An 11,257-nucleotide genomic window follows, 5' to 3' on the forward strand; every position below is an offset into this window, starting at 1 on the left:
GCTGAAGTCAGATATTCACCAGATTCTCGTTCAAATTTTCCCATTCCACCTTAAATGGAGCGGTAGTTACATTCTAGTACTTCAGGCGCCAGAACTGATGGACTATTTAAGGTGGAACAGGAAATTTAGTTAACCAGTTACTGAGACATCAGCTGCTACTAGTGATTTTTCATGCTTGTCGTTAAGAAAAGAACCATAATACGTTGAAACGACATTAAACTAAGATAAAACAGTGGTTATCATATTTTTAAATGAAGAAAATACCTCAGTTTGAAAGGCGATGTAGCCTGACACTTCGCCCTACCCCTCTACCTCAACTAAAATTGGGACAAACTACCCCTAGACATGAACACACAAAAGGGCTAAGGGCTAAGTGGTAGGGGTAAAGAGTGAAACTGGATTGGGCCTTAGTTTTGGACTTTGATCTGAATCTCTGAGGATTTGTTCATTGATCACTGAACCTCCTCAATGAGGAGCAACTTGCAGCAGCTCCAAACTTACAGTGTGCTCCAAACAGATTTAACTGAGCATTTGAGCAGCATCATATTTGCTTTGCCTTTTTACCCAGAGCCTTAATTTAAAGGGCCCATAACATGGAAAACAGAATTCTTCTCGCTTTTTTAAAGAAATAAGTTTTGAAATAAGCATACTAGTCCACACAGTCCATATATGGCAGCTAAACTGCAAAAACACCTTGTTTTGAATCAGTTGTTTCTGCTGGAGTTGTCCATGTCACAATTAATTTATAAGGAGTGTTTGAGTTCATGTACACACAGCCATATGCATAAGTTTGTTGATCCCGAAGGAAATTTAGCAGCCAGTAGCAGACACACAACACAGGACAGTAATAATAATAAGGGTGTAAACAATATAACAGGAAAAATAAATATAAAAAGATCCTCTCTACAGACAGATATGCAAATAAAAAAATACAGCAATCATAATAAGATCTATAACCTGAGTTTGGGCACCCCTAGTCAAATTACATGTTTTGTTGATTTTTTTGTGTGAAAATAAGTGAACACATCCTCACAGAGAACACACTTTAACGCAGAGTTAGTGTTTATTTGCTGAGTGAAACATACTGGGGAATTAATGATACACACACTTTAAGCCACTTATCCTTCTGGGTCGGCGGGGTGCTGGAAGGCAGGATACACCCTGCACAGGTCGCCAGTCCATTACAGGGCAGGCAGGCAGACCTATACATCCACACTCACACCTTGGGGTAATTTAGGGCATCCAGTTGGCCTGACTGCATGTCTTAGGACTGCAGGAGGAATCTGGAGAACCCTGAGGAAACCCACGCAGACACGGGGAGAACATGCAAACTCCATATAGAAAGGACCCTGGTTACCCGGTTGGGGAATCAAACCCAAGCTTTTCTTGCTATGCTGCCTATGTTAATATTAAATAAATAAATAAATCAATAGAAATGTAGCAGAAACATTTGCAGAAAAAAGCCATTTTAAGTTTTTCTGTGTGTTAGAACCTATTTTTGCTTAGAAAATCAACAAAACGCAATTTCACTTGGGGTGCTCAAACTATTGCCTGTGACTGTAAAGTCGGTCTTAAAGGCACAGTCACAAAAACAGTGGATTTGATTGTAAGGGATAAAGAGGGGTTGGGAAACGGTCTTGAGTTTGGAATTATGGCTGTTTTTGGTACATAAACCTAGGATAAGGATTAATTAGATTTCTAAACTTCCTAATTTGTCTCAGATTGCATGTAGACTGAGGTCACTAGTGTAAAGCTGTATGTCCTGAGATAATCATAATGCGTCGGCGTCAGAGTGAGTTGAAATTGCTGTGTTATGCCCACTGCTTAGTGTCCACTGTACTTGTTGTAACCATTATTATTGACCAGTATGCCTGTGTTTATTCCTCTGTGATGTCTCTAAGATGTCTTTGTCTTTCTCAGTGTCTGCAAGCCTTGGAGTTCCTGCACTCCAACCAGGTGATCCACAGAGACATCAAGAGTGACAACATCCTGCTGGGCATGGACGGCTCTGTCAAACTCAGTCAGTATACTGTGGACACATCAAGAGCGCGCATTGTCAGCTAACATGAGAATATGCCTCATCTCTCAGAGCTTCAGCATCACAGAGTGCCTCTGTATTAAAGTGCCTCAGTGTCTCAGGCACCTTCTTTAGTTTGCATTTACAGTCAGATGTATCAGGTTTCATCACTAGAGGGAGCTGTGGTCACATCTATACGCCTTTTTACGCCTAAATCAAGGCGTAAAAAGGATTTTCGCTGATGAATCACCACAGACACCGCAGTCATGGTGAAGACTAGGCTTAATCTGTGTGTCTGAGTAAGCTACAGCACTGTTTTATCTTGGTAAAGTGATAGATTGCCAAAACAGTCAATTTTACCCAGTTTTTCATTTATTATCAAGTGTATCTGATCAGCCCAGACATGTTTGGTGTCTGAAGTTTGCTTCTTTAGTTTTGCATTGGAGCTACAAGGCTAATCTAGTTTACAAGTACACCAATTGCATGTCTGTGCTGATCAACTGCACTTTGAGTTTGTGAGTTAATTGGGGTTTCGGAGAGCAGAGCACACACTTAACTCTGCATCATGACTCCCTGACCTACAGTACAGTTGTATGCAAAAGTTTGGGCACCCCGATCAAAAGAATACATTAAGATTAGATTAAGTGACCCTTATTAGTCCCCCAATGGGGAAATTTGACCTCCACATTTAACCCACCCATTCAGTGAAACACCACATACACACTAGTGAGCACACACACACACACACACACACACACACACACTAGGGGGCAGTAAACACACTTGCCCAGAGCGGTGGGCAGCCCTATCCGCAGCACCCGGGGAGCAGCTGGGGGTTAGGTGCCTTGCTCAAGGACACCTCAGTCATGTACAGGGCTGGTTCCCTAACATCCGGCCCATTACATCCTTTACAGAGAACATGTGTAAATGTTGTTTTAGTGCAGAATTTCAGTTTTTTTGCTGAGTTTATACATATAGGAAATACACAATATGTCTTAACTCTTATATTTTTACCCAATATGTTAAATACAGCAAATAAGCAGCAGTTGTACATTAAAATGTGTAGAAATAAGTGTGTTCTGTGTAGAGCAGCGGTGTCCAACTCGGCCACTAAAAGGGCCATGTTAAAAAATCTCAACTTAATCCGTGGGCCAGAGAGTGCCTGTGTTTTTATTTCAGAATCAGGCCTTATTGGTCAGGTTTGCTTACACAAACAAGGAATTTGGTTTTGGTTCACATAGCACAGTATCAGACACATTTACATGTAATGAATAAAATAAAATAAGATGCATTCCTACCATCACTCACACATGCGCGCACACGCACACACAGTCATACCTGTAAACCTTACATTGTGCAACATGTTTGTTGCTCATTGTTGTTTCATTTTAATGAATATTTTAATTAAAATTATGACCTGAACTGACCATTGTTTATTCAAAATATGCCAAAACAAATATAGAAACTTGTAGCAGATCTTAACATATAAAATGAATACTGACTATTTGAAATTATTTGAAATAAAAACAACTAGTTTATACAACTACAGATAACCGTTAAACCTCTTTAAATGTACCCAGGAGGTCGGTTTTAAACCTGCCTATTTACTTGAACTAGAATAGAATAGAATAGAATGCCTTTATTGTCATTGCATAAAATATATAGTGAAATTAAGAGTACTAATCCTCATCAGCACAAACCAAGACAGACAGAAACACACCAAAACAGACAAACAAGTTATGAAATGTAAAAACATATAAAATAAATAATAAAGAGAATACAATACTGCACTAAAATGTAATAATAATATAAAATGTGTATATATATATATATATACACACACACACACACACACACACACACATATATAATGACACATGCCGTCTTTCCCTTTTGTGGTGTAACCGCTGTCCCATACATTGTTGTTAGTGGGAGTTAGGTAGCAGTGCATGCTGGAGGTTGTAGTGCAGCACATTGTGAAATGGGCTGATATTATAGAAATTAAAAATGATTTCGAGGGTCAGATGGGATTATGCCACGGGTCTTATGTTTAACAGATGTGTTAACTTGGAAAAGTTGTAATTTGATCAGGATGTTCAGTCTTTTGCATACAGTTGGATCCAGTGTTGTTGGTTTTAGTTTGTCTTGTCCTCTGTTGGCATTAATTCTATCCCCACTGCTCAGCTCTAACTGCTGTCTGTCTGTCTCTTGTCTGACAGCTGATTTCGGCTTCTGCGCTCAGATCACTCCGGAGCAGAGTAAGCGCAGCACCATGGTGGGCACACCCTACTGGATGGCCCCGGAGGTGGTGACCCGCAAAGCTTACGGGCCTAAAGTGGACATCTGGTCACTGGGCATCATGGCTATAGAGATGATTGAGGGAGAGCCTCCGTATCTCAATGAGAACCCTCTGAGGGTAACACTGACCTCTGTATACACTTATATATGTGTACATGTTTGTCCGCTGTCACAGCAAAACCTTGGAAACAGGAAGAGAGGAAGAATCATTCTTAAAACCCGCTACTGCTTTAAAAAGAATTAAAGTATTTTTCTACAATTTCTAATAATCCGTTGTCATGACGTGTTCACGCAGTGTAAAGGGTGGCTGACATTTTCAATTGGGGGAAAAATTAGATCTTCTTATTACAGCAACAGTGTGTTTTTTTTTGGGACAGTGATGATGTTTCCTCCCCATTATATATTAAAATTCAGCAAAAAGTTGCACTAAAATTTGCAGAAAAATGCCGTATTTAAGTTCATAAAATCAACAAAGCGTAATTTGCACAGCACTATTTCAGAGGAAGAAATAATTGGTCTTTTAGTCCAGACTTTCTTTAGTGTAGAACTGAGTGGAAGTTAATTAACTACTGAAGAATTTATTTCACTCTGAAGGAATTCACATAAACTCAAGAACATAATTGTTTTTATAGGCGCTGTATCTCATCGCCACTAATGGAACACCAGAACTGCAGAATCCTGAGAAACTCTCGTCAGTTTTCCGAGATTTCCTGAACCGCTGTCTGGAGATGGATGTGGAGAAAAGAGGCTCTGCTAAAGAGCTTCTACAGGTAGGAGTGTGTGTGTGTGTGAGTGCGAGTGAGTGTGTGTGAGTGAGAGTGTATGTGAAAGTGTGTGTGTGAGAGATTCTGTTTCATTAAGAACAGAGCAGAATTAGTCTTGTTTAAATGGTTTAGTGTTTGACACAATAAATAAAAATCATAAATATCTATTCAGCTGTTCAGTGTTCTAGAAGCAGTGACTTATACTCAGAAAAACGTATTGTGACATAATTTATCATGATTGATAAATTCCTCACTAGCATTGTTAACATTAAGATTATACACAGTTCAGTTTATACATTCCTCTTCATCTGTTATGCAGAAGAAACCCTAAAATAACTTTAATGTTATTTTATTTATTTAATGTTTTAAATAACCCTTTAATGTCAAAGTAGCAGTTATTTCTCGTAGCATGATTTCACAAGTTTGTTGTGGTATTATCACATTTATTTATCTATATAAAGCCAAACGTGTAGAATTTTATTTTATTTGTGTCACAAAGTACATTTTTGAGTATAAACACATGAGGCTTTACTTTTAAGTTTCCTTTCACTGACACTCAAGCAACATGGAGCTTCTTGATAGGAAACATGGTAGCACGCAGAAAGCTCCAATTCCATTTGCTGATCGATTTTACTGACCACAATGGACCTGTTTGCTCACCAACTGCTCTTGGGACAGATTTATATAGGTTAAAGAGGTGGATCACTGGTGAGATGAGGTGTCTCAAAGTGCATTAGATGTTCCACAAAATTCTGCCTGCCATTTTCTATCAGCCTGTTAAAGCTACAGTGCTGTGTCCATTTCCTCGTCCTCGCTCTCCTCTATCACTCCCACATACATCTGATATAGAACAGTCTAGTCAGCCATAGTGGAAAGGAGTGGGACACGATTTCTCCAGAAAGCTGGAGAGCAGAGAGAACAGTGTGTTTCTCAGAGTGAAGTTGTATAACCTGTATGAGTCAAATATGCACCAAGTGGAGTAAACAAATGAAGAGTTATGGGGCTGTTACCATCACGAAGGACCCTTTTCACACAAAGAGAAGTAAACGTAGCGTCTTTTTCTTGGAATCGAGATGAATCAAGTCTCCAGCTGGGAAATACTGGAACGCAGAGTCAAGTCAAGATACAAGGTTAATTTGCGTAGCACTTTTTACAGCAGGTGTTGTCACAAACCAGGTTTACAGAAAAATCCAGGTCTGAGCCCCCATGAGCATCGTCAATGGCAACAGTGGCAAGGAAAAACTCCCTAAGAGCAAGAGTAAGGAACACTGAGAGAAGCCAAGACTCAGAAGGGGAACCCATCATCCTCTGGTCCACATCGGACAGCAAACAGCGTTAGTGTAAATATTAGAATACAAAACCGGGAAAAACAGGCGGAGCAACTGTTAATTAGGTTGTTTGAGTTTATACAGCAGCAGCAGTATCAGGAGGGTCAGTTCATAAAGGTGAGGTTTGCACAGCGTTGTACAGCATGAAGCTCAATGGTGGTGAAGCCGGTCCAGAAGGCTGGTGAGCACTGGCCCCCAATCAAGGCAGAAGAAGCAGCGTGAGTGAGTGAGGCAGCGGGATGACGGCACCAGCACTCCCAGGTTACCATACTACTCTATGTCCATGAACTCCCAGATTCACATGGGTTTCATATTTGGAAAGTGTGTTGTTTCTCAGAATCCTCTGCTGTTGCCATTTAAACATGGTCTGCAGCCAGCGATAGCTCACTGTTATGACCCCACAGGCAAATCTGCGGTTATAAAATGTGAAGTTTGGATCACTAACCAGGAAGGAACAAGGAACAAGACACGAATCTGTTCTTGTTTCTTTTAACATTTAATGCATGCTAGTAATGTTACAATCACGTTAGGACCACAGTGAGACCTCCAGGAATATGATTGTTTACACTGTTACCTATTAAACACTATTAGTCCTTGCATTGGTGGTTAAGGGGTAGAGTTCTCGCTTGGCATGCAGAAGACCTGGGTCCGACTCCCGGCCAATACAACCACATTGTGGGTTTTTTTTTTTTTTTAGATGCAATGGCCAAGTGGCAAGGCATCACTCTTGTTAACCAAAGATCATGGGTTTGTGCTGTTTTTCTTGGGGGCTGGAGGTCAGGGAACCAGCCCTGTGACCGGAAGGTCGCCGGGTTTGATCCCTTGAGCCGACAGTCTGTAACTGAGGTCTTTTGAGCAAGACACCTAACCCCCAACTGTTCCCCGGGTGCTGTGGATAGGGCTGCCCACTGTTCCGGCTGTGCTCACTGCCCCCTAGTGTGTGTGTTCACTAGTGAGTATGTGGTGTTTCACTGCATGGATGGGTTAAATGAGGAGGTGGACGAGAACGAGAACTGAACGAGATTCTGGACCTGGGTGGTGCTAAAGGAAAGAAATCATCAAAAAAAAAAAGAATGACCTTAACTTTTTAGTTAAACTCCAGCAGCACTGCTATGTCTGATCCACTCATACCAGTGCAACACACACTAACACACCACCACCACGTCAGTGTGTTACACCACCCAAACAGTACCTGCTCTGTGAGGGTCCATGGGGGTCCTGACCACTGAAGAACAGGGTAAAAGAGGCTAACAAAGTATCAGAGAAACAGATGGACTACAATATTTATATACGTATAAATTTGTCATACTTTTTATACAGCCCATGTTTTATGTCTACTTTATCTAGTCAGTAGAATTTGTGCATTTGCAGAAAAAGCAACTGATTGTCATTTTAGTGTCTTTCTGGTTTTCTGTCATGACATCTGACATTCAAACATTCATCATCCCAGTTATTAATGCTGTTAACATTACTGTGTTATATTATTAAACTAAATCTGACATCTGACCATAACACGGTTGTTCATATGATCCACACCAATAATGCGTAACTAACAAAATAACAATGCAACAGAGTAACAGTGAAAATTCTTTGGTTTTCTCTCCACAGCACCAGTTCCTGAAAGTGGCCAAGCCTCTGTCCAGCCTGACACCACTCATACTGGCGGCCAAGGAAGCGACCAAAAACAACCGCTAACCCAGCCGGCCTGGAGCCCAGCCCCACCTCTGTACTGCCCCCAACCTCAGTGCACCCCTCACCCTTCTCTATTTCACCCTGTTTTGGAGGGGGTCTCTAGTGGGCGGAGCCTTTACAGGGCCCCTCCCACTTCTGCTTCTACTGTTCGGGTTCTGGGGTGAGCGTGGCCCCGCCCAGAGGCCACCGAAGAGGCTGAGAATGACCGCATCACCGAAAATAATGAAGAAAATGAAGAATCCACTGGCGGCTGCAGTGGAACACACTGTATATTTGCCTGGAACCGGAGTGAATCGGCCAGACTGCTTCACTGATTTACACTTTTTTTGTTATAATTATTATTTCTTTTGAGCACATTTTTGTTTTATTCTTCGCCCGTCCGATTGCCTGTCTGTCAGTCTGTATGTTGGTTTTTTTCACGTGCTCTGTGGATGAAGTCACTTTCATTTGGCCTTCTTTCATTTCTGCTCTTTGGTTTTTGTACGTCTGTGAGTAAAAGTACACGTGAGGTGGGGAGTAGATTAGTTGTGGTATCATCTCTACTGACTGAGGTAAATCATGGGATGCTTGCTGGTACGGAAGAGAACAATGTAAATGACACCAATGACATGCGATGAGAACATTAATATGGATGCCTGTGCATGAAGTAATGGAACGCATCCCCAGCCAGACACTTCCATGCAGAACCTGCGAGGCTTTTCCCGTCCCTCTGCCCTTCAAAGCCCAGGATGTACATTTCTTATTGACAAAAAAACAAGTTGAACTTCGTCAACGTCTTTCCGTAGCGAATCGTGTGTTGTTATAAACATTCAGTTCATGTCAATGATCTTTAAACAAAGAGAACAGCGTTAAAATGATGTTTTAAGCAGATTTTTTTTAATGTAGCGTTGACGTACCCTTTGGCCTTAAACTGTGACACAGAGGGAAGACGACTTTACAAAGATGGTACAGTCTGAACCGTTAGATCCATGCTGAAGGATGGAAGGAATAAGCCTGGGAGGAAATCTTTGTAATGAGAAGTCTTGCTCTCGCTGTGTTTTCGAGCCATAAACTCTGTTTGTAAGGCATTTTGATTAATTAAAGTTCTTATCTGAAGAAGAAGAAATAAACTGTACAAAATGATTTCAAGTGTTGAGACCTCTCTCACTTATCTTTCTCTCAATTAACCCTGAGAGGATGAGTTATTGCAACACTATTCTATGCTGTTTCACTATTTACCTGCTTAGTTTTCAGTCAAAAGGGCCATTAAGTAGAAGTTAGTTCTTTTTCAGGCAATATTTCTGAGGCAATTAGATGTGAGAGTCCACTTGCATATGGAATGAGAAAGAAAAAAAAAAGTAAAATTTCCAAAGCTAACCCTTTCACCCTTGTGTGGTCTTGATGTGTGTGTTACTCAGTGGTCTGCTGGACCCACAGCATTATTGTTTTAAATTAATACAGCCACAACAATTTGTGTAAAAATACCAGATGTTTAAACTATCACAAGTGTCCAGCGTAGGGTTCTACTTTAGCAGCTGTAGCCAGTCAGCAGCCTGTCCATGTTGTCCACCCACATACATCCTCACACACATGCAAACACACATACACACTAACAGCAGGCCAAGTAGGAGGAGAACAAAGTGAAGGACACAGCACCTCCACACTTTTACTCCCCGTGGGTTCAGCCCAACACCACATGTGTAATATAAAGGTGTGGGGGTTGTTTACAGTGTGAAGACACTGAAAATGGGTTATTTTATATGTTCTACACAGAAAATTAGCAATGACCAAGGATCTGAGGTTGAAATAATAAATAGGATAATTTTTTTTTGGTAAACATTGAAAACGCGTCCCACAGACCTGAACACCACACAAGGGTTAAAAAAAAGGATTTTCTCTACAGAGAAAATGTGGCTCCTAACAACCACCTGGTCAACCCCAAAACTGCCCCCATCAAATAAACAGCACGTAAAGCTTTGATCTTTGAGAGAGAGGAGAAAATCAAGCTGCTCCAGATCTGAAAAGTCATGGGGCAGTCGTGGGCTGGAGGTTAGGGAACCAGCCTTGTGACCGTAAGGTCGCAGGTTCGATCCCCGGAGCCGACAGCACATGACTGAGGTGTCCTTGAGCATGATACCTAACCCCCCAACTGCTACCCAGGCGCTGCGGATTGGGCTGCCCACCGCTCCGGGCAAGTGTGCTCACTGCCCCCTGGTGTGTGTGTGCTCACTAGAGTGTATGTGGTGTTTCACTTCATGGATGGGTTAAATGCAGAGGTAAAATTTCCCCATTGTGTGACTAATAAGGGTCACTTATTAATCTAAGACATCCACAGTTGTTTCTGTCCATCCTTTCACTGTGAGAAGACCACTCAGCACTGTGGGTCTGAAAGGATGTGTAGCTGATCAAGAAGAACCTCACTGATGAAATAAAAAGACAAAAGAAAACAAATTGCACTAGAATAATAAAACGGGACGTTAATGTGAGACATTAAATAAAGGTTGATGGCCTGATTAATCAAAGTATAAGATCACAGAAGGTGGTATGTTCAACACCAAAGCTGTGTCTATATCCATCAGTCTAGCATGGTGGAAGAGCAGTGCAGATGTGGGTATTAGAAGACATCAAGACGTGCTTCTCAGACAGAGAAGCTGCTGGTGTTCTCAGAGCAATGGACTGAGCCTTATGTGTCTGAAAGGATGTGTAGCTGATTAAGAAGAACCTCACTGAGAAAAGGAGATGGACACATCAAGCAAAGAAGCTGGACAAAGGACTGACCACCCCAGAGGCCAGTCCTCAACACCACTGAATGGGTTTGATTACTTCACAAAATCATCAACCAGCTTCTAAGAACTTTGGAGGTGTGTCTGCAGATTCTTTGAGGAGCTGAAAGTGACTCTCTTGAAAAGAATGGAAGTTGGAATTAAAGGAGAGAGTGGACACAGTAAACACTGAAAACAATAGACAGTATATTTAGTTTATTTTGACTGGAAATCTCTGACTTCTGCACAGTAGAATCAGTAGTGGGTGAAGTACACAAACCATAAGATAAGATAAGTATTCTGACGTCTATTAAAATGATCATGAGCACAAAACACTGAAGGTAAACAGTTTCCATCAGGGAGAACCGAGTGGCTCTGAAATCACTTTATACAAACAAGCAAAGTTTCAGTTTAAGA

At 41.3% G+C, this 11,257-nt stretch overlaps 1 protein-coding gene across 7 annotated transcripts in view; it reads left to right on the forward strand.

Moving 5' to 3' along the window:
* The window catches only part of pak1 (p21 protein (Cdc42/Rac)-activated kinase 1), a 100,778-nt gene extending 91,557 nt beyond the window's left edge, over positions 1 to 9,221 (forward strand). For all 7 annotated transcript variants that reach the window (XM_037540092.1, XM_017704172.2, XM_037540089.1 and 4 more), the window contains 4 exons: positions 1,921 to 2,020; positions 4,237 to 4,433; positions 4,948 to 5,085; positions 8,016 to 9,221. In XM_037540092.1, coding sequence (XP_037395989.1) covers positions 1,921 to 2,020; positions 4,237 to 4,433; positions 4,948 to 5,085; positions 8,016 to 8,102 — 522 coding nt within the window. In that variant the 3' untranslated portion in view covers positions 8,103 to 9,221. The remainder of the gene's footprint in view (positions 1 to 1,920; positions 2,021 to 4,236; positions 4,434 to 4,947; positions 5,086 to 8,015) is intronic.
* Positions 9,222 to 11,257: the final 2,036 nt, after the last annotated feature.

The sequence above is a fragment of the Pygocentrus nattereri genome, chromosome 7 (assembly GCF_015220715.1).
Source record: "Pygocentrus nattereri isolate fPygNat1 chromosome 7, fPygNat1.pri, whole genome shotgun sequence".
In the NCBI taxonomy this organism is placed as follows: domain Eukaryota; kingdom Metazoa; phylum Chordata; class Actinopteri; order Characiformes; family Serrasalmidae; genus Pygocentrus; species Pygocentrus nattereri.